At 38.7% G+C, this 23979-nt stretch overlaps 1 protein-coding gene and 1 long non-coding RNA gene across 4 annotated transcripts in view; one reads left to right on the top strand and one right to left on the bottom strand.

Moving 5' to 3' along the window:
• ERGIC1 (endoplasmic reticulum-golgi intermediate compartment 1) overlaps positions 1-23979 on the top strand; it is a 147473-nt gene that overhangs the window by 85675 nt on the left and 37819 nt on the right. For all 3 annotated transcript variants that reach the window (XM_074212402.1, XM_074212403.1, XM_074212404.1), the window contains 3 exons: positions 9864-9958; positions 11395-11519; positions 19597-19701. In XM_074212402.1, the coding sequence (XP_074068503.1) occupies positions 9864-9958; positions 11395-11519; positions 19597-19701 (325 nt within the window). The remainder of the gene's footprint in view (positions 1-9863; positions 9959-11394; positions 11520-19596; positions 19702-23979) is intronic.
• On the bottom strand, positions 1911-8570 carry LOC141506018 (uncharacterized). The gene is made up of 3 exons (XR_012473752.1): positions 8455-8570; positions 4538-4593; positions 1911-1933 (listed from the first exon to the last, which is right to left on the bottom strand). It is a non-coding gene; the product is annotated as an uncharacterized LOC141506018 (long non-coding RNA).

Genomic DNA, 23979 nt, shown 5'->3' with positions numbered 1-23979 from the left:
TAGGGAATCAGGATGGTGTCAGGGCTACAAATGACAGGTCTTAGGAGATGTTCTGCATGAGTGGCTTTGGCTTGAACAGTTGATGCATTGTCTGGTAGCTGGCCCTCAAAAGTAACAAACCTCTATGAGCTCAACAGGATTGTCCTTCCTTGAAGTCTTTCCCTTTGGTGGCCGCTCCTTAGATGAGACTTGTTCTTGAAGACTTTCCCCAAAATAGAATTTGCCAGAATTTATATTTCACTAGAATAACCTTACTTAAGGTCAGCACCTCCATCCCCTAGAGGAGGATTTGAATTTGCTGATTATATACTAGAAGGTGAAACAGACAGCGAGTCTTTTAGCCTTATTCTGTAGAGTTCAATATTGGTAAAGTGTGGGAATCAGTGGTAAAATGATAGACAAGTTTTTTTTAAAAGGTATAATGACAATAATGATGGCAGGTGTCTTGACTCCCTCACATTATAATCTTTGAATGCTTATGGGAGGTGTCAGGAAAGCTGATTCACACGCCCAGCAGCTGTTCTACCTGCTTCTCAAACCCATAGTCATCATCCTCTGTGAATGATGGGGTCATCCCTCCATGTTGGGAGCTATCCAGCTCTCCTTTCTCTGCTGCCAAAAGGAAGCAGGTGTTTTGAGGTTCTTGGGTATTATAGTCATCCAGTATGGATGATCCATCCTTTAAAATACCCTGGTACCAATATAAAAGAACTAATAATAATAATAATAATAATAATAATAATAATAATAATAATAATGTTAATTTACATAACACTTGAAAATTTTCAAAGTGCTTTGTTCCTCACAACAGCTATAGGTTCTACTATTTTACAGTTGAGGAAACTGAAGCTGAGTGATAGTGACTTGCTTTATGACCCATAACTGGGATACTCGGGGATGATCCTGGAATGTCTTGGGAACTTTTTCTAACTCCATCTCTTAGATGTTGGAAGCAATCCCACTCACACTTTGCTTATTCTTCTCTTCCACATTATTACTTTCATTGCCTTCAATGCTCACTTCCTTTTGTACCATATGTCTGAGGAAAGGAATGAGAAAGATGGAAAAGGAAACAGATTTCAACAATAAAACTAAAAAATTAGAAAGGAGCAGCATTACAACATATAGGTCATATTCTCAGCTTCAAAATCAAAAGAAACAAACACTAGAAAAGTACAGGAAAAAAGCACTAGATATTAAGTTGGAAAACCTGAGTTTGATTCCTAATTACTATATGTCCTTGAATTACACTTAAATTTGTGTACCTCAGTTTCTTTATCTCTAAAATGGGAATAATAATGTCTATAGATATACTCACAGAGTTGATATGAATATTAATGAGAGTATTATGTGACTCTGTAAACCCCCAAATGTTATAAATTTCAGCTATTAATGACTACACCATTCCATTTCAGGCATTTCCAGATGTTTGACCTTAATTGCAATGCTGCTTCTGCTTTTTTCTTCCATAAACTCTTTATGGAAGCCATCTGATTCCCCTAAAGTTTCTTGGCACTTTCCTTCTTGTAGTATTTTTCCTGCCAAGTGAAATGACCTATTTCCTTTCTTCAGCAACCAACAGAAGGCAAGCATGATGGGGAGGAACCTGGGGACCATGCCATATGGGGAACAGTTAAAGGAATTGGGAGTATTGAACCTAGAAAAGGAAAGACATGAGACTGACTTAAGTTTCCAGGTAGTTTAAGGAATATCATGAGGAAGACAGATTAGATTTACTCTATTTGACCCTCCCCAAAGTAGAATTTGGAGTACTACTTAATAGGTGGCAGCTATATAGAGAGATATAAATATATATGCATATTATATATATGATATTTATTTTTGACAGCTTTTGTTCTTACATCATCTACTTTTCCCCTTATTTTTCTCACCTTTTCCTTTCCCAATGAATCATCTCTTCTAACATTTTCCCCTTCAGAGGTGAAAAGAAGAGAAAAAAAATTTTCAAAATCAACCAACAATAACATATCAAAAAAAGCCTGATGTTACCTCCAGTGCTTGATATATATACATACATATATATATATATATATATATATATATATATATATATATATATATATATATATATATCATATCTTTTCTTTGTTTTCTTTGTGATGTAATTTTTCTTTTTTTTTTTTTGGTGACATGAGAAAAACTTCCTAACGATTACATTTCTTAGTACTCATATTTAGAAGTCCTTAATAATACTTACTGCCTAACAGACTGACTGATCAAGGGGAAAAGACCTTCTTTAGGGAATGGTCTGTGTCTACATCACTGAAGGTTTTGCAGCAGAGTCTAGGAGAGATCACTTGTTAAGGAAAATATTGAAGAAATCTTGAGTTTGAATTAAGTGACTCCCCCAAACTCCTTTCTGTCCCCAATAAACTTTTGTACCATGTTGTGGAGCTACTCTCATTTTAGGCTCTGAAGCTGTGATATAGAGACATAAGAAGATGGATTTCATGGCACTTTAAAAAAATAATGTCCCTTTTTTGTAGCATGGCTAATAGAAAGTAGGGTATGTTTCCTCCTTCCCATAGTAGGTGGAGATGAAAAATCTTATTCTCATTTGTACTTTGTTTATGTAACCTTATTGCTAAGGCAAAAAAAGTCTTGAGATTTTACTGTGGACTGCATTGATGTTAAGTTTCAAGCAACCAAATTACTAAGTATTCAGTTCAGTGGCTTTGAACAGGAATCTGAAATATTCAAGTGCTCTTCTAAAAGCAAATAAAATTGTTTTCCATAGATGTCATCCAACTCATTTCTCAGCCTCAAATTTCAAGGCTTTTCATCCAAAGTCATTCCTCCCCATTCACCCCATACCTCTCCAACCTCGTCTTCTCTCTCTCTCTCTCTCTCTCTCTCTCTCTCTCTCTCTCTCTCCCCCCCTACATGGCCAAATGAAACTGTTTGCTTTTCCCCTACGTATAACATTCTAGTTCCCTCCTCCACACCTTTGCTCATGTTATTCTCATGCTTGGAATGCCTTCTCCCCCCACTCCTCATTTTCCACCAATATGTTTTTATTCACTTCTTCAAGAAGGTATTCTAATTGAAATAATTCTGCCTCAAAATCAACTTGGACACAGCTATGAGTAATTCTCTTCACCCATTCTATTTAAACCATTCTTCAGTATATGGGGGGGAGGGGTTAGGTAGAGGGTAGGTAATTAGGAAAGAGAAGACTGCTACAATCCTTAATTAGTATGTGATGCCCTTGGAAAAGTCCATGAATGACCTCAGTTTTCTCATCTTTAAAACATGAATGGTTATACCTTCACTACTTTCTCATCTTTAAAACACGGATGGCCATACTTTCACTACTTTACAGGCCTATTGAGGGGAAAGTACCTAGTAAATATTAAGGTGTTAGAGAAATGGGAGCAGTCTGAAACTACCATCATCAGATTGGTGAAGGATTTATTTAAAAGACTAACTCCTGAATTTCTTTTGCTTCCTATATCATTAAGAACCTAAGCATCTTGTCCCATATGATAGTAGAGTTGCTTTTGGTGACCTTTCATTGGCATTCAGAACAGAGCTGCATCTACTATTCAGTAGCTGCTGGTAGAGTATATCACAGAAAGAGTTTGGGCAGGAGAGAGCTTTGGAGATCATCTATTCCATTCCCCTCATTTTATTGATGAGAAAACTGAGGTGAAGTGATTTGCCCAAGAATATGTAGGCATAAGTATCAGAGTAGGAGCAGCTAAGTGGCTCAGTGCATAGAGCACTGACCTTGGATTCGGGAGGTCTGGAGTTCAAATTCAGCCTCAGATACTTGCCACTTACTAGCTGTGTGACCTTGGGCAAGTCACTTAACCCTGTCTGCCTTGTATCCAGGGCCATCTCCAATTGTCTAGATTCATCTCCAGATGAAAGTGAGGCTGGTGACTTAATACAGCACCTGTCACTCAAATCCAATTTAAGTGCTTGTCATGGTATCACCTCCTGATGTCACAATCTTCTTCAAAAATGAAGGATAAAACAAAAACAAACAAACAAACAAAAAAGTATCAGAGTTGGAATTCCAGCCCAAATCCCCTCACTCTAGATTTCCCTAGACTACTCAGTTCTCCCTGGATATTTTAAATTCCCTCAGAGCAAATCTGAACCTCTAAGGAGGACTTGGAAAAGGCATAGAAAGTCACATTAACACACCTACCTATGTCTCAGCCTTTACCTGAATGAGAATGTAGAGCTTTCCCAGGACTGGGACCTTTAGAGAACACTATGCTAGAGATTTCTAGTTTCAATCTTAGTTGTCCCTGATCATGGGGGAAACAGCAAATCCAATGCAATTTCTCCTTCATCAGTCATTTGTTTTTGCTTTTGAAATGCAAATCTGATGACTTCTGACAGCAGATTTATATTTCCAATTTTGCTTGACCTGGACCAATCAAATTTGTTTGCATCTACTATTTTGCATGTCAAAGGATAGTAGCCCCAGAATGTGTTGGGTGGCAAATAGACGATAGGCTGAAATGAAAAACTGGCAATATATTACAGAGATGGCTGCATTTACCTCATCCGGATGCCATAGATGTAATCAATAGATGTTTATATAGCGGCTTAAGATCCCTTAAAAAGAACCATAGAGAAACACTGTGTACATAAAGCATGTTACATAACACAGATTAACTTCCCCAGTCCCAGACTGAAGGAAGGCCTTTGGAGGCCAAATTCATTTTCCACCTCTCACTTTGGCAGGAGAGTGGCTTTTCTTTTGGTAGCATTTAAAGTGCCGGAAGGTTGGGCTCTTAGCCCTTTCTAGATTACCAGCTGGGTGTGTCATGGAAATGCCAAAGAACAGAGGGGAATTGGGCACCCTGCCAGTTTACCCAGAGTCTTAGGAAACTGGGTTGGTTGGGGATTGTGCTTGGAGCAGCCCCCTGGGGCCCAAAAGGTGAGGTCATGTATCCTCCCTCCTGGGGATTAATGCTGCTTCTAAGTGAGATCATTCTCCAATGAAGATTGTAAGGTGTGACCTAATCTCCATAATCTCTCAATAAGACATAAAAGGTATGTCTCCAGTCCAGGTAGGAAGGTGAGTAGCATTTTAGGGAGAGCCTTTGCAGTCTCAGAGGAGGAGCTTAGGGCTCCCACCCTATATGATCATCCTATTAGTCAGTAAAAAACGTATGACAGTCAAGATTTCATGGGAAGGAGTTGGTTGTTGGGTGCTGAAGCCTCAGGAGGGTCATTTGGCTTAAGGAGAAAACAATCCCCGCCTCAGCTGACCTACTAATGATTCTGCCAGTTGGTTGGCAGTCTTGTGGAGCAGAGTCCGAAGTAGGAGCACAGTCTTTGTGCTTCTCTGACCTTTAGTTACTCAGCTTCTGCATTGTCTTTAATGTGCCCCATTTATTTCATGGTTTAAAATGTGAACTTAACTGGAGAAAGGACACTTCTCTCCCCAGGGTTATCTGGATGCTCCAGAAGATCATACTCCCTCTTCCTGGCCCTCCCAAATTTAGATGGAGAGATGACACTCACCAAAGAGCAAGGTGGAAAAAGGAAGACCTTCTTGGAGAGGACATTTGGTCCTTTGCCTGAATTAATAGGGGATTAATTCACAGACTCAGAAACTGATAGGTCTGGAAGGGACAGCAGGAAATCATGTAATCCAGCTTCCATCATTGTCAAGTTAAAATGCTTTCAACTACCATATATTTATTATGTTTTATCTCTTAGAGCAAGCTCAGGGTGGTGGTGTTTTTAGCACCACTACCCCAATAAAATCATTTACAGAAGCTAGTCAAGTAATTTTTAACACAAAATTAACTTACTTGTAAAGCAGCTAATCTGCAGTCAGGAAGATTTATCTTCCTGAGTTCAAATCTAGCCTCAGAGCTGTATGACTCTGGACAAGTCACTTAACCCTGTTTGCTGCCCTTTCCTCATCTGAAAATGAGAATAATAATAAAATATACTTCTCAGAGTTGTTATAAGGATCAAAAGATAATATTTCATAGTATAGTGCCCAATACATAGTAGACACTATATTAATGGTGGTGGTGGTCATGGTAGTAGTATTAGTATCATTATTATTTCCTACTCTCCTATTTTTTTTTTTGCGGGGGGGGGGGGGGGGGGGGGGGGGGGTTAGATTTTTCAAGGCAATAGGGTTAAGTGGCTTGCCCAAGGCCACACAGCTAGGTATTTATTAAGTGTTTGAGGTCAGATTTGAACCCAGGTAACTCCTGACTCCAAGGCCGGTGCTCTATCCACTGCACCACCTAGCCGCCCCTCCTTCTATATGTTTTACTTCATTCTCTGAAGATAGCTTGTTTCCTCACAACTCTTCCAACTATATTTTTTGTTTTTAATGAACTTGACAAAGATGAGCATTTTAGTTTACAAAAGCAAAACAAAACAAAAAGAACAAGAAGGAAAGGTTTTATGTGAAGCTGCTAACTTCTATTGTGTACAGTCTTTAAAAGTGTATATTAAATGCAATGTTACAAAAGAACTCTTTTTAAAAAATGTTTTTGCAAGACAATGGGGTTAAGTGACTTGCCTAAGGTCACATAGGTAAGTAAGTATTAGGTGTCTGAGACCAGATTTGAACTGAGGTCTTCCTGACTCCAGGGCCAGTGCTCTATCCACTGAACCACATAGCCACCTCCTTCAAAAGAGTTCTTTTGTCTGAATTTCTGCTTTTAGTGTATTTTAAAAAATTTTTATTGTTGATTTCTTTTTCTTTTTGTCTCACTATCACTCCCTACCCACTTGTACCATTTATTCCATCCCTTCTAGCATGTTTCCTCCACAGTAATTTCTCCCTACCCCCCACTAAAAAACTTGATTCTTTCCTTCTCTCCTCACTCTTTCCCTCCTACCTATAAATAAATCCAGGCCTCCCCAATTCTTAAAATGCCCTATCCCAATGGAATTCAGGGAAGCCTGGAGGGATTTGCATGAACTGATGCTGAGTGAGATGAGCAGAACCAGAAAAACACTGTACACCCTAACAGCAACATGGGAGTGATGATTAACCTTGATGGACTCACTCATTCCATCAGTGCAACAATCAGGAGCAATTTTGGGCTGTCTGCAATGGAGAATACCATCTGTATCCAGATAAAGAACCATGGAGTTTGAACAAAGTCCAAGGACTATTTCCTTTAATTTAGAAAAAAAACCTGATATCTTACTGTCTGATCTTGTTATCTCTTATACTTTATGTTTCTTCTCTAAGGATATGATTTCTCTCATCACATTCAGTTTGGATCAATATATAACGTGGAAACAATGTAAAGACTGACAAATTGCCTTCTGGGGGGGGAGGTAAGATTAGGGGAAAAATTGTAAAACTCAAAATAAATAAAATCTTTAATGGGAAAAAAATACCCCCTCCCAACTTGACCCTGAAACTCTATTCCTTATCTCTCTCCCTTTTGTAGTTAAACTCAGAAAAAGCTATCTACTTTTTGCCTACACTTTCCCCTTTTTTTTACTTCTCAACCATTTGCAATCTGGCTTCTGAGATCATCACTCATCTGAAATTCTCAATAAAGTTACTAGTGATCTCTTCATTGCTGAAGTTAAAGGCCTTTTATCAGTCCTCACTCTTCTTGACCTCTGCATCATTTGATGCAGTTGAACCATCTCTCCTCCTGGATTTTGTCTCTCATCTAAGGTGATGTCCTGTTCTTGGTTCTCCTTCTTCCTCTCCTTCAGGGACTCATCATCCTTATCTTACCCCCTGACTGTAGTCCAGGATTCTGTTCTGAGCCCTCCTTTCTTTTCTCTTTCATCTACTCCCATGAGCTCAGTCATCTCTCTGCAGATGATTTGCAGTTCCATATATCCATCTTTATTCTCTTTCTTGAGCTTCAGTCCTTTATCACTAGCTGCCTGGTGATGGACATTTGAAACCAGGTGTCCTGTAGGCATCTCAAAATCAATATGTCTGCAACAAAGCTCATTATCTTTTCACCATCTTCCCTGCCCCCAAGTTCTCAACATATCATACTCCTTTGGCCCACATATTCAATTAATCACCAGTCACATTTGTCCCTTTCTCTGTACTCACAGTCTGTACTCTAGTTTGGGTTGTCCTCACTGCTTTCCTGAACAGTAGCAATAGATCTCTAATTGAATTTCCTGCTTCTAATCTTTCCCTTCTCCATTCTGTCCACTGAGATGCCAAAGTATGGCATGAGAAAACCCCTGATCTGACCATTTCTTTCCTCTGTAAACTACAGAGGTTCTGTCTTGCCTCTACCATCAAATACAAATAAGGCAATTAAAGGCCTTCACATCAAACCTCCCTGCTCTCCTCTAGTCCAGCCAACCAAGCCATTCTGGGTTCAAATCCCACCTGTGACACTGTCTAGGTGACTTTGAACACATCATTTAACTTCTCTGGACTTTGTTTCCTTATCTAAGAAAATGAGTAAATTTAAGGGAATTGGACTTGATGGGTCTCTGAGGTACCTTCTGATTATATATCAGTGATCTTTCCTGCTGCTAGCTCCTCCCCTGCCAAACAAACTAAAATTTTTGTATTTATTCTTGTTATTATTTTTTACTAGACCCGTGATGCTATTGGTAGAGGGAGTTCCAATGGGGAAATCCTCCACCAATAAAATCAGCACCTGCTCTGTGACTTAGGATTCTTAGTGAATGACCTGGGAGAATTTAGAGGTTAAGTGATTCTGACAGAATCATACAGTATCAACCCAAGGTAGGGCTAGAATCCAAACTCAGAGCCTGCCCCTTAATCTACTGTTCTATGCCTCCTCTTGTTTACTTCATACAAAGTTTGAATATGCTCATGTATGTGCATATTATACACAGTGTTAACTCTTATAGAGGGTAAACTCCTTGAGAGAAGGGATTATCTCATTTTGCCAGTCAGTACTGAATACATTTGTTGATTGGTAGATTTGAATATACAGTATTTTGATGTGGCCATATATAGAGGGGAGAGACCTTCATTCTGTATGAACTTTTTCTTTGTCTCTTTTTTAATATAGTCTTTAAATATGAATCATTTGCTAACTGAAATAGGCTAATTGACTTGCAAGAGAAGCTGGATTTGGGGCAGCTAGGTGGCGCAGTGGATAGAGCCCTGGGGTCAGGAGTACCTGAGTTCAAATGTGACCTCAGACACTTAATAATTACCTAGCTGTATGGCCTTGGGCAAGCCACTTAACCCCATTGCCTTGCAAAAACCCTAAAAGAGAGAGAGAGAGAGAGAGAGAGAGAGAGAGAGAGAGAGAGAGAGAGAGAAGCTGGATTGCAGGAGGGTTCATTCTATTTTCCTCCCAATTGGAAAATTAAAAGAAAAAAAAATCTCATCCTGAACATGCATAGTTCATCAAAACAAATTCCCATACTTTTTATATCTAAAAAATGTATATCTCTTTTTGCATTTTAAGTCTTTCACCTCTCTGGAAGAAGGTATTTAACATATTTCATCTCTATTCCTCCAGATTCATGATTTGTTTTGATCCAAGTTCTAAAGTCCTTTAAAATTATTTTTCTTAATAATGTTTGTGTCATTGTATAAATTATTATATTTCTGTTCATTTCACTCCTAATCTTCTCTCTCTCACTGTATAGGCAACATAAGGAAGAGACATATTAAGGGGAGGACATGATAAACTTCATTGATACCAATCTCCAGGTATTAAGGATAAATCACCAATGGAGCTTCTTCCCATTGTGGTCTTTGTTTGTGGCTTACAATCAAAAAATTTCAAAGCAGGGAAATACTGTAGAAGTCCAGTTACACAGTGCAGAGAGAAAGGAGAAGGACCAAATGTATGGTACTTTGTGGGGTAACAGGGAAAGTGGTGCTCTGTTACAGTGAAGTTCCCTAATACTTGTCTCTCCCACAGAGTGAACGAACTATATGTTGATGATCCAGATAAGGACAGTGGAGGCAAAATAGATGTCAGTCTGAACATCAGTTTACCAAATTTGCACTGTGAACGTGAGTACCACAAATGTATTTTTATTCCTTTAACATTCTACTTTTTGCTAGAGTTTGGATGACTTCCCAAGGCCACAGTAATCTTCAGTCCCACCTCTAGAATCTAATGTCCCTGAGTCTGAGAGTCTCTGTTAAGTTATTCCCTCTCAAATAATTATTATGGGGAACTACTATAGGTTAAAGCAGCTTGATCAATGAAAAATCAAAATCTGAATGAAGAATTCTAACTAATTATTTCTTTTGAACCTTCAGATGGGACTTTTATCTTTTTTTAAAAAAACTCAGAGTAACAGCAGAATGAGGCACCCTATGCTATTCAAGTATGGGTTGGATTTTTTTTTCTCTCAGTTAGAAAAATAAATCTAGCCTTAGACCTTTAATTCACGAGTTGCAGAAACAGTTCTCCTGAAAGAAGGAAAATCTTAGTCACATAAGAGACCTGGGAGCATTAACGTAGTGGAAAAGGATTTTTTTCCCCCAAACCCTTTTCCACTCTTGAAGCAAACAGAGCCAACTCACATCAGCATTTTTGGTTCCAGGGTTTGGATATCCTCTGATGTCTCTACCTAAGTTTGAAGGGTTTCCTACTTGAATTATCCTTTATTCTTAACTCTTCTTTTGATACACACACATACACACACAAACAAAAGTCAGTCCCGCATTTGGGACTATGTAATACCCTGGTGTTGAAACCAAGGAGCCCTTACTTTCACGTTATTCCCAGCTGCTTTTTTTCATTGTTGTCTTGGAATGTGCCAGTGTACCATGGAAACATCTGTGGGTTTGTAGTCATTTATATTTTCCAGGCTCACCCTCAATTTTGTTAGTTGCCACTTGCAATATTACCTAGGGCCATCAAGGCAGTTAGTTGTCACTCTTCCATTTTCAGATTGGGACATTGGAATCAGAGGAAAGTAGAATCAAGTCCTTCAAAGTCTCATAGTTGGTCAGTGATGATAGATTTAGGACTGATAATCTAGAGCTACCAGTTTGCTTCTGAATTGGCAGATCCCCTTGAGTAGTAGACATCAAGAAAGGGACTTGTTGGAGCCAGTTAATCACCTGCAGAGTTCTTTTCTCTCAGATTGCTTTACTCTAGCTAGATAGTAGAATTCCATCTGTTCCTCATTAGCCTTGCACTTGGCAAAGACATTCTCTCCATGACTTCATAAGATGTTTATACCTCATGCCCATTTACTGCTTATTTTAAGTCAAAGTGAGTTAAAGGGAGTCTGTATTTCCTTAGGTTTAAAGATCTTCTCTTACACCAGTATTGGACTGTCTTCCCTCTCTCCAACTGATAAACTTCATTGATACCAATCTCCAAGTATTAAGTATAAATCACCAATGGAGCCTGAACAGGGCTTTGCAGTTAATATCCATTTTCTCTATGGTGACCTTCTCCATATTTGTTTTGTTCCTTGGGCACTCTGAAGTGATTGGACTGGACATCCAGGATGAGATGGGGAGACATGAAGTCGGACATATTGACAACTCGATGAAGATCCCTCTGAACAATGGTGAAGGCTGCCGGTTTGAGGGCCAGTTCAGCATCAACAAGGTGACTGGAGATGTTAGTTCTCTTCCTGCCATCTCCCCTCCTATTCCCTGACCTTCTTGTAAACAATTACTGTATGGTACCTCCCTTGGATCAGAGCCACTACAGGGCTGAGTATATTCATAGCAGAATTGCTGCCCCAGTTGCTGGGTCACAGGTTTTATGTAATTCCATTAGAGATATGTCAGACTGCTTTAGGATCTTACTTTAATCTTGTGGTTAATAGTATTATTACTTAAACCACCTAAAAAATACAATTCTAGGATATGGCTTAAAAAAAAAAGAACCCTGAAAAATTCTATAGGACACATGCCTATTAAATGACTTCATATGATTATAGGATTTAATTCTGGAATCAATCAGTTAATAAACATTTATTAAATGCCTACTATATGCCAAGGACTTTGGTAAGCACTAGAATCTTAAAACTAGCTCATCTAGCCCAGTCCTCTCATTTTATGGTTGAGGAAACTGAGGCTCCAGGAAGGGAAGTGATAGCCCTAAGTCTCATAGTTTTTCCTGTTCCATTCCACTCCTCACTCCTATCAGCTGTTTGCTAATCTAGCTTCATAATGATTCAGTTCAATAGGACTCTAAATTGACTCTCAGATTGTAGAGTTTACAGGAAATTCTCTGTAATCTAGTTTATAATAATTATTCTCAGTCCTCTGAAGTCTGTCTCTTTACCTAGTTGCCCCAGGAAAGAAAGAGAAGAGGTGTCAACCCCCAGCAACTTGATACTTCTAAAGGACTGACTCCACACAGAAGAGATATTGTAGATTTCAACCTGAGGAGAGTCTGCTTAAAAATGTTTTGATAATAAAATAATAATAATAGCTAGCATTTTTATAAACCTTTAAGGTTTGAAAACACACACACACACACACACATAAATATATATACCTATATGTGGTCTCATTTGATCTCACAATAAACCTGTGAAATAGATCCTATTATTATTCCCATTTTATATCTACAGAAATTGAGTTAGACAGAGGTTAAGTGACTTACCCAGTTTCACACAGCTACTAAGTGATTGAGGGAAGAATATCTTCCTCAGTCCTTGGGCATCCAGGTGGCATAGTGGATAGAGTTGCCAGGCCTGAAGTCAGGAAGACTCACATTCCCAAGCTCAGATATGGCCTCCAATGCTTACTAGCTGTGTGAGTAGGCAAGTCACTAACCCTGGTTGCATCAGTGTCTTCATCTGTCAGAAGGAAAGGCATACTACTCCATACCAAGACTGAAAAATGACTCAACAATAACTTCCTCAGTTCAATGATCACTCTACATAAGGGGAGTAATGTGTTAAAAGATTTGGAACATAGGAAGGGGCTAGATTATGAAGGACTTTAATTCTCAGAGGAGTTTATATTTGATTCTAGAAGTAATTTGGAACCATTGGAAATTATCAAATATATGATTGGGTCATGTTAGGAAAATCTTTGGCAGCTATGTCAAAAGTAGATTTGGAGTTGGAGATACTTGAGACAGATAGTCCAAATAGAAGGCAATAGGTAGTTTAGGTGAGTGGAGAGAAGGAGCTATATTTGAGAGATATTATCTCAGCACACTGGGGGCTGTGTGTATATGTAGAGATATCGAGGATAATAGGTTACAAATCTTGGTTATGGAAGGATGGTATATTTGAAGAGAAAGATAATGATCTTTCTTTCTTTCTCCCTCCCTCCCTCCCTCCCTCCCTCCCTTCCTTCCTTCCTTCTTTCCTTCCTTCCTTCCTTCCTTCCTCTGAAATATCTATAGGCCAGATAGTTTGTAGTGCCAGGGACTGAAACTCAAGAGAGAAACTAGATTTACACAAATTAATGTATGAATTATCTAATAGAGATGATAATTGAACCTCAGTTCCATTAGAGGCTGGTGAGTTAATTTATCACCTGAGAAAATACAGAGAGAAAAAAGGCTGCAGGACAGAGTCATGAAAGTTGAAAAAGTATTTTGTAATTAATTTTGATGTTAAATACATTGGAAATTTGAGGAGAGCAATAGTGGTTGAATGATGAGGTCTGTAATTGAAGATGACTGTCAAAGAGAAGAAACTGAGAAGAAGAGAATTAGAAGAGAAGGGGACAGTGGCTAGCAGATGCAGTATCAAGACTTTTTAAGGATAGAGAGATTAGGGGTGGTTAGGTGGCACAGTGGCACAGTGGATAGAACACTGGCCCTGGAGTTAGGAGTACCTGAGTTCAAATGCAGCCTCAGACACTTAATAATTACCTAGCTGTGTGGCCTTGGGCAAGCCACTTAAACCCATTGCTTTGCAAAATCCTTTAAAAAAAAAAAGGATAGAGAGATTGGACATGTTTGAAAGTAGTAGGGAAGGAACAAGTAGATAATAAAAGGCTTAAGATTAGACAGAGACTAGGGACTTGGGTAGAAACAATCTGTTGAAAAAGATGGGAAGAGATGGGATTGAGAGTACATGTAGGGGTGGCTAGGTGGCGCAATGGATAGAACACTGGCCTTGGAGTCAGGAGCACCTGGGTTCAACCTCAGATACTTAATAATTACCTAGCTGTGTGGCCTTGGGCAAGCCACTTAACCCCATTGCCTTGAAAAATCTAAAAAAAAAAAATTGATCACATGCTGGGGTCACACAGAAAATAGACAGAAATTCAGAAAAACACAGAGAGTACATGCAGGGGCAGCTAGGTGGCGCAGTGAATAGAGTACCAGCCTTGGAGTCAGGAGTACCTGAGTTCAAATTCAGCCTCAGACACTTAATAATTACCAAGCTGTGTGACCTTGGGCAAGCTACTTAACCCCATTTGCCTTGCAAAAACCTTAAAAAAAAAAGAAAAGAAAAAAAAAAGAGAGTACATGTAGGGCTGCTGACCTTTGTAAGCAGCAAAGTTACCTCAGCACTAGAGACTGAAATGTGAAGGAGAAGAGAGTAGATGATTTCAGAGGGGGATTGTGAGATGGAGGAGGAGGGATAAAAAATATCCCTTGGTTAATGTCTTCAGTTTTCATAAAGTCCTCAGCGAAGATGGGAATTAAGGAGAAAGGAATAAAATGGGAGGTTGAGGAGAGAAGAAAATTTGTTGGAACAGTTGTTGTGGTGGTAAGTGAGAAAGGTACTTGGTTAGGGAGCAAAAGTAGGATTGCATTGCAATTATAAGGACCCAGTTGGCATTAACTTTGTAGTAGACCCAGTAATCATGGTTTAATAATTTTTACTAGTTTTTTTCAATCGCATGTATATAAAACAAAAGAGGCATATGGTAAGAATTATCAAGGTTTGTTTGTGGTTTAAAAAGGCTTGATCAATGATAAGACAAGGAGAAAAGTAGTCCTAAAATAAAGGACATTATACCATTGAACCAGTTCACCATTTAAACGTGTCATTTACATGTGAACTCCATCCCATGCTAACCAGAAACCTTTCATTTCCAACTTCTCTAAAGAATCTTGAAAGAGGTGAGAAGCAAGGGTAAATGGACAGTTAATGAGAACCTACCATCACTCTCATTGTAACCAGTTAACTTCAAGAGTACCAAGTGCCAAGCCCCCCCTCACCTGACCAAAGCAGGTTCCATGAGGGCAGAAAAGAGATGGACCTTCACTGAAAGACTTGCTCAGTAGTAGATTTTGCTAGAGTTTCAATTCTGTTGGAAACCTTTGAGAACCAAGGTCTACCACCACACAAGAATAAGGGATCAGGAAAGGACTTAATGCAGAATCTTGGGGGAATTGGGGCTTGTGATTTCATCAGTTTAAGAAATTCTCTCATAGATTTGTCCATAATTTAGACTGACATAATTGTCTTAGACACTATTCCTTCATCTTCCCAATTGCAAGGCCAGCCTTTTTCCAGTTATACCATGCTGTCTTTCTTACTCAGAGGGCAAAAGCAAAGTTTATAGGATGCCAAAGTAATCAATCTGCTCCCCAGCTTGATCTCCTGAGTCTGGAGCTCAGAAGTCTTCCTTTCTTCCCTAGGGTCATATTCTATTTCAGTTTTGAAAGGACTGTTTCATAAACTTTGTTTTCCAAAGAACACAAATTGAAAACAGAAGCATGAATGACCTATAAACCTGGCTTTTTTCCAGAGACCAAATTAAGAGTTTCAAATTTCATTCATGTCATTTCACCCTGAAGAGGGAAATTAAAGATATTGTATGGACATCAAAAATAGGAGTGGACTTGCACATTTTTGCCCGGAGTCAGACTTAGATACTGATAGACCTTTTTTGTGCAGAGTTAATGTGAATTCTTCTTTCAGTTAGTATCTCTGAGCCTTTCTCCAGTAGACCTTATTCTATTCATTCATTCAATAAGCATTTACTTAGCATTTATTATGTCAGCCATTATAATTTTTGATATTTGTGAACCCATTTGATGTTTTCTTGTCAAAGATATTAGAGGGATTTGCTATTTTGTTCCCCAGCTTTTTTTACGGATGAGGAAACTGAGGCAAACAAAATTAAGTGACTTCACCAGGGACACACAGTTAGTTTCTGAAGCCCAGATTTGAACTCAGATAGATGATTCTCTTCACTTGAAGCTCCACTGTACCATCTAGCTGCCATTGTACTAGAGTTGAGGAATACAGAGGCAAAAATGAAACTACCTTGTCCTTAGGGAACTTACATTCCATTGAGGGAAATAAGATTTAAAGTTTAATAAGATTTAAGAAATAAGAAATAAGATTTAAAGACACACACACAGAGATGAAAGGCAACATTGTGTAGAAGAGTTCTATATTTGAAAGGATGATTTGAGTTCAAAACTGATCTTGAACAGTTACTAGATATATGACCTAGAACAAGTCACCTAACCTCCTTTTCCTCATCCATAAAGTAGGAACAATAAAACCTGTAGTACACAATTATAAGTACTTTATGAGGCTTAAATGAGATAATATATTAATATATATATGACATAATTTGCACAAAGGGACCAGAACTGAAGATTAAAGCATTGATTAAATAGTTTTGTCATAAAACACTATGCTGAGGGTAAATAGAAAAGTAAAACAGTTCCTACTTTCAAGAAGTTTATATTCTAAGGGAGGGGATAACACTTAATAGAAGGTTTCAATAGCAAGCAGTGCTTGCTATTGACATTGCTTCTTCTTAATGTTATTTTCATTGATAAAATCATATAGATTTCTGATGCCAAGAATTTCCTCTGGCAAAAACTTTCCTTTATGGATCTTCAAGATGGTCCAGATTGAGTGAGGAAACCCCCTCTCACATTGCAGATTGAAATCTCTATGACTTATGAGTCTTGAGCCCTGAGAAGTGAAGGAACTTGCTCAGCTGGGGTCTCCCAGGAATGTGGCATCTATGGCAACACTGCAACCCCAATCTTCCTGACTTTGAAGAAAACTACTCTTCTCTGCCTCTGTAATCTACTAATGACAGTCATTATTACTGATAGCTTTTGAAAGATAGTAACATTAAAGTAATGACATTAGTTGTGAAGTTTAGAGATGGCTATTTTCATTTTGCAATTTGAATAACATGACTTTGATCCCTCTCATTTTGTATCAAAGTTTTCAAGAAGCTTATAAATTTACCTCTTTCCATTGCTCACCTTTAAACCGTGGGGAGCTTAGCTTGATTTAAATTTACAAATAAATTTCCATACTGGAAAGCCAGAATAGCTACTATACATTCAAAACAAATGATGTTGGAGCTTGGATATTTCATACTGTATTGGCAGCTCAACTACTTGGTTAAAACGGTTTGAAACCTCAGTGGGCAGCATTTTTTTGGAGTTAACTGACTCACTGAGTCAGCAGAAGGTAGTCAGGTTTTAGGCAGGCATTATATGATTGGCACCATATGTTTTTAAATCCATTAGTGAAGGCTACATGGGTTTACAAATTACATGCCCTTAAAATCCCTCATTTCTACAAGCCAATACTTGCTTTCATGAGTCATCCTTTTCTATAAAATTGTGATGTGATCAGTGTCCTGGTGATGGGGACAGAAGAGAGGGTGAGAGAGAAACTAGTATAGAAATAAATTATTGAGTCAGACTTGCTTGGGGAGGGGAAGGAGGGGTATTCGGATGCAAATATCAAGTATTGGGAGCTCTCTGAATCATTTAAATTAATGGATCTCAATACTCAGATCTAAGACTAGATTTTGTGATTGTCAGATTGCTATCAGATGAAGAAAACTCTAGAGATTATAGAATCCTAGTGAAAGTCATAGAAATTCTTACTCATTCAGCTAATATTTATTAAGCATTTACTATGTGTCACACCCTCTGCTTGGTGCTGGAAAAACAGAAACAAAAACAGAACAGTAGATACCTCAAACAGCTTATATTACTTTGAGAGAAACAAGATGCTCACATATAAGTAACAATATACATGAATGAAAGTCATTGATTAAACCATTGATTACTATGGACCAAGAACTATGCTAAATGCTAAAGAATCAAATGCAAAGGTGGGATATCTCAAGGATATTCTAATGGGGGAAATCACACATATTGGGAGTAGTGGCCAGGGAAGGGAGTCTGAGAAGTCACAAAGATGGTGAGTGGAACAATTGTCTGATTCTTTGGGGTTTTCTTGGCAAAGTAGTTTGCCATTTCCTTCTCCAGGTCATTTGACAGATAAAGAAACTGAGGTAAACAGGGTTAAGTGACTTGCTGAGGGTCACAGAGCTGATATGTGTCTGAAGCCAGATTAGAGTTCAGGAAGCTGAATCCTAGTAGCTACCCCCAGTAGAGAAGTCTACTAAAACACTTTCCAGAAACAATGGTAGTGGTAATTTGATTATAATTCTCCTGAGAAGCAGTTTGGGAATATTGGTAGATGGTCTCAAAACTGGGAAGACCTGGTTCAAGTCTGGTCTTTAACATATATTTGCTGTGCAACTCTGGTGACTCACTTTATCCTCTGAGAGTCCCAGTCCCAGTAGAGGGAGATTACTTACTTACCTGGGAGTTCCAATTCCCATTTTTATCCCCATTTTAGAGGGAAAAAGAGCTGGGAAGAGAATGGCCAGGATGAAGCTAAGTATTCATTGTCTCAGGGAGTGCAAAGCTGAGTGCTCTTAACTCCTCCCAGGTATGACCTCAGGTGGTCCAATTTGGAGGCTAAATACAAAATAAATGTGTGAAAAGTTAAACACTAAGTAATGATGGAGATGATCAACCAGTGGGTGGGATGGGCTTTGAAGAAATCCAGAGCTTCTAAGAAGCAGAGATGAGATGAGGAGATATTCTAGATGTGGCAGTAGGGATACACATCTTTTAATAAGAACAAACCAGGATGATTGGCTGAAATGTAAAGTGTAGTAGGGGAATAAGGTGTAATAAGTCTGAAATGTAGGTGGAAGAGGGATGTAGATGGGCTTTTAGTAACAAGTCAAGGAATCTGTATTTGATCCTAGAGGTAATAGGGCCCCGGGAGCTTTTTTGATCAAGGGAGTGATGTAGGCTGTTCTTTAGGAATAGCAATCTAGCAGCTGTGTGCAAGATGATTTGGATTGTAGAGAAACTCCAAAAAAAAGAAGCCCAGTTAGGAACAAGAAGTGAAAAATTTATGGCCATTTGGTCTTTGGAACACTAAAGGTCTGGATGATCACTCACTTGAAGGGTAGATTCATTCTTCATTGATGTGGGCAATTTAACAAACATTAATTATCTGCTAACCATAGAACACTGTGTTAAGTACTGAACAAAGTCTAAAATTTAGATAAAATGATCTACAATCCAAAAGCATTTAAGAAACTGGCTTCATTGTCTTCAAAGTATGATAAGGCTTTTCCACCTGCTATAGACACTTCCCCTTATTCTCCCACAATGCATCACTTGAAAAGATATTATTTTCCCCCAAGGTGAGATCATATTTGTAAAGAGCCTGGCACAGAGTGGGCATTAAATAAATGCTTGTTCCCCCTTCTCTTCCCTATGAAGCATCCTGACATTTGAACCATAACCCAGAGTCCTCCTTAACATCCCAGTTTGGATAAGATATACTCAAGTTTTATGATTTCTGCCCGATTTTTCATAGATAGCATCAGGAGAGGAGGAAAGGGGACATTTTTTCTAAAAGTTTGTTTTTTGCCCTGTGGGCTATTGGCCCAAATAGGTCCCTGGCAACTTTCATGTATCAACACACAGTGCCACTGCACAGCCCCAGAATCCAGACATGACTCATGTCATCCACAAGCTGTCCTTTGGAGACACATTACAGGTGAGTTCTCACTCTACTTGAAGTTCTGATACAGAGACCAGGAGAGGTTTGTTATTTCTAAGTGAATGGGGAATATATGTAGAAGGGGTCATTTAAGGGGAGGATAGCCTTTACTCTTGGGAAGACCCTTTTTGCTTATGATCTCATGCATTCAAAAGGCTATTGCCATTGGTGGGTGGAGTGGAATTGTAGATTCAGAAGGGGCAAAAGTAGGTTAGATGTCTCCTGGGTCCTCCACCCTTTCTGGGCAGGGAGTAGACTAAGGAAGAGAAACCTTGATTCCATCCGGACGTAACTTCTTTTTTTTCTCTCCCAATGTTTTTTTTTAAATTTTTTTGCAAAGCAATGGAGTTAAGTGACTTGTCCAAGGGCACACAGCTGGGTAATTAGTTAGTGTCTGAGGTCAGATGTGAACTCAGATCCTCCTAACTCCAGGACCTGTGCTCTATTTAACTGTACCACCTAGCTACCCCTCTCCCAACATTTATTGAGAATTCTTCTAAAGAAAATCAGTTCTACTTTTTTCAGTTCCCCAAGATGAACTTCAGTATCTCCTTCATCCTCCGGCCTCATTGGCATTTAGATTACTGCCCTTAGAGGGGCGGCTAGGTGGTGCAGTGGATAAAGCACTGGCCTTGAAGTCAGGAGTACCTGGGTTCACATCTGGTCTCAGACACTTACTAATTACCCAGCTGTGTGGCCTTGGGCAAGCCACTTAACCCCATTTGCCTTGCAAAAACCTAAAAAAACAAAAATTACTACCCTTAGATTGACATTTAACTTGGTTCAAACCCTGATTTCTGCTGCACTCCTATTACCTGCTTTGGTTTGACCCCACAAGACCTTGGTGCTTTGTCTTTTTCTTTTTCTCTTACATTCCCTTATTTACACACATACACACACATACATACATACTACATGCATACACACACACACATACTCATTCCATAGCTACATTATTAGTTTCCCAACATGAATAGCTCATGCTGTTGTCTTCTTAACAACCTGTTCCATGACCAGCCACATCCAAACTTTCAAACTTCTTAGTTTTTCTTTGGAAAGGATTTGAGGATAGAGAAATTAACTTTGCTTTTTGTTTTCATGAGATCTTGTCAATGTTTGTTCCTAGTTCTGTTCTTTCTTCACTAAAGGGCCAGGGTCCAGGCCTCCCCAAATTTCCCATACAAATATATATCCTTCAGTAGGTCTCTCATCTTATTGGTATGAGTAGTCCTTTTCCCAAAGCATATTGCAACATCTTTTTATCCTGTAAGATTCTTTTCCCAGCATCTCTGTAAAATCTTCCTTAGAGGATTGTCCCAAAATACTGGGGGACTTCATGTGAACCAAGATCTAGAGTTAAAATGAACCTTAGATACCATCTCAAGTGACCCTCTCTTTTTTACAGAATAGGAACCCAAATAGGACTCAAAGAGCTTAAACAACTTGCCCAAGGTTATCTAAGAAAAAATTGGCAGAGTCAGGATCTGAATCTAGGTTCTCTGATTTTGGACCCATCATTCAATGATAACAGTAAAGTTTCAAGCACAAGCATCTTGTTATCCTTTACTCTGACGACATGACTGGCCCACCTCTTTTTTCAGTTATGTATATCTTTGATGTCTCCTTTGCCATTTCTTTTTCATGAGTATCCATGGAATTAACTAATTGATGCTTGTGAGTTGCCAGCTATGTGTGGTATCCAAAGGGCATAGCAACCAAAAAAAAATCTATTCTAAATATATTTGTAAAAATAAGAAATAATAATAGCTTACACTTTACGGTTTCTAAAGGGCTTTACAAATATTATTGTGATAACATTATGTCCTCAAAACAAGCATTTTATTCTGCAAAATAGTGCTATTATTATCTCCATTTTACTGATGAGGAAACTGAGGCTAAAGTTAAAGCCAAGAATAGGTATCTGAGTTGGGATTTGAACTCAAGTCTTTCTGACTCCGGGTCCATTGTTCTACCTATTATAACACATAGCTATCTCTTAATCTAAAGGATGTGATAGACCATAGTTAAGTGAAGAAGATATGCACATTGGGGAGGCTAGGTGGTGCAGTGGATAAAGCACCGGCCCTGGAGTCAGGAGTACCTGGGTTCAAATCCAGTCTCAGACACTTAATAATTACCTAGTTGTGTGGCCTTGGGCAAGCCACTTAACCCCATTTGCCTTTCAAAAAAAACCTAAAAAAAAAAAGAAGATATGCACACTTGAATAGAAGTTCTGAATATTGGGCTTAACCTCATCTTCCACTAAATGGTTCTATGACCTTGGACAGCCTTCATGGGGTAGTGAAACTAGAAGCAACTGGTGGCATGGTAGAATGTTGGACCAGGAATAAGGAAGATTTGAATTCAAATACAGCTTCAGACATGTATTAGCTGTGTGACCCTGGGTAAGTCACTTAGCCTCTATTTGCCTGAGTTCTCTCAACTGTAAAATGAGGATAATAAGGGGCAGCTAGGTGGTACAGTGGATAAAGCACCAGCCCTGGAGTCAGGAATACCTGGGTTCAAATCTGGTCTCAGACACTTAATAATTACCTAGCTGTGTGGCCTTGGGCAAGCCATTTAACCCCATTGCATTGCAAAAAAAAAAAACTAAACTAAAAAAAATGAGGATAATAATAGTATGTATCTTTTCTAGCTTTTTAAGATAGGCTAATTTGCATGTATAATTGATAATATATTCCTTATCTTCTCAGTAGGTGGGAGAGGGTTGGAGTGAGGGACAGAATTTAGAATTTACAATTTAAAAAAGATAGCTCAAAATAAATAAATAGTGATTTTTAAGAATAGACTATGTACATGAAGATGCTTATGATAGCCTCTGCATGCAAATGTAAAATGGGTTGGAGGAAAGAAAGGCTAAAGACCCTAAAACTGGGTCAGTTATGAATATATGAGGAGCTGAACCAGGAGATTTGCTGTGATGAGATGACATTGGAGGATGGGGGAGGAGTGTCAGGGGTTGGGGATGACAAGGGGATTGACAGAATTTGGTGATGGATGAAATCCAAGAGGTAAAAGAAATCCAATGTAAAATGAATCCCATGTTTTAAGGATGGTGGCCTGGGAAGATTGAAGTGGTATTGACAACAGTGGAAATATTTGAAAGAAGTGACAGATTTTTGGCAAGTACAGTAGCATTGAGGTCACCTTTTCATCACCTCTTGCCCAAACTTTAATAGCCTCTTTAATTGACCTCTCTGCTTCAAATTTCTTCCTACTCCTGATCTATCTTTCACACAGCTGCCAAAATGCAAGTTTGACTGCATTATTCCTCTGCTCAGGAAACTTCAGTGGCTCTCTGGTTCCAGGATTCAATACAGTCTCCTGTGTTTGGCATTTTAAGATGGTCACAAGCTGGGTCCAGCCTTCCTTTCCAGACTTATTATATGTAATATCCCTTAACACACTTACTAATCCAGCCAAACTTGCTTTGTTATTCCTCATCCAAGATGTTATCTCTCTCATCTCTTCACTGGCTATCACTCAGTCACCCACCCTCTGCCTCTTAGATTCTCTATGAACTTTCTTTATATGCTCTATCCCACCTCCATAGATCACCTTGTATTTAGCTAGGAGGCAGAGTGGATAGAGCACCAGCCCAGGAGTCAGGAAGACTGAAGTTCAAATACAGCTTCAGACAATTCCTAGCTTTATGACCCTGGGCAAGTAGACTTGAAAACTCTTTTGCCTCAGTTTTCTCATCAGCAATATGAGAATAATAATAATAATAATACCAATCTCCTTTGTAAGGATCTTTTATAAGCCTCAAATGAAATAATTATGAAATGTTTAGTACAGTGAGTGCCCTATATACTATATAATATTATATATATAAATGTTGCCTATTATTAAATATATTTTTCTATGAGAGGCAGCATGTAAAATAAATAGGGAACTGATCTTAGAAAGATCAAGTTCTAGGTTAAAGTCTTACTTGGACTGATGTTGAGCAAGTCACTTATTGCCCAGTGCTTCTAGCGAAGCTCTTAGATTAAAAGTCACAATAAAGGTCTTGCTTTGGTAGAAGGCTATAACAGTGAAGTCACAGGATCTAGTTCCTATTCTTATACTTTTATATTTGAACTTTTCCTTGGTTTGCATATGCCTGGTGTATAGAAGGAAGTGATTGATGTCTTTATTGATTATTAGAGGGGAAACTCCCTGTATCCCTCCCCCTCATTCAAAAGTTCTAGTTCCTATTTCTATATTGTTATATTTGAGCTTTTTCTTGGCTTGCATCTGCCTTGTCCATAG

Source organism: Macrotis lagotis, chromosome 1 (assembly GCF_037893015.1).
Source record: "Macrotis lagotis isolate mMagLag1 chromosome 1, bilby.v1.9.chrom.fasta, whole genome shotgun sequence".
Taxonomy (NCBI): Eukaryota; Metazoa; Chordata; class Mammalia; order Peramelemorphia; family Peramelidae; genus Macrotis; species Macrotis lagotis.
The sequence above is the reverse complement of the archived record's forward strand: the minus strand, read 5'-3'. Positions and strand labels throughout refer to the sequence as shown.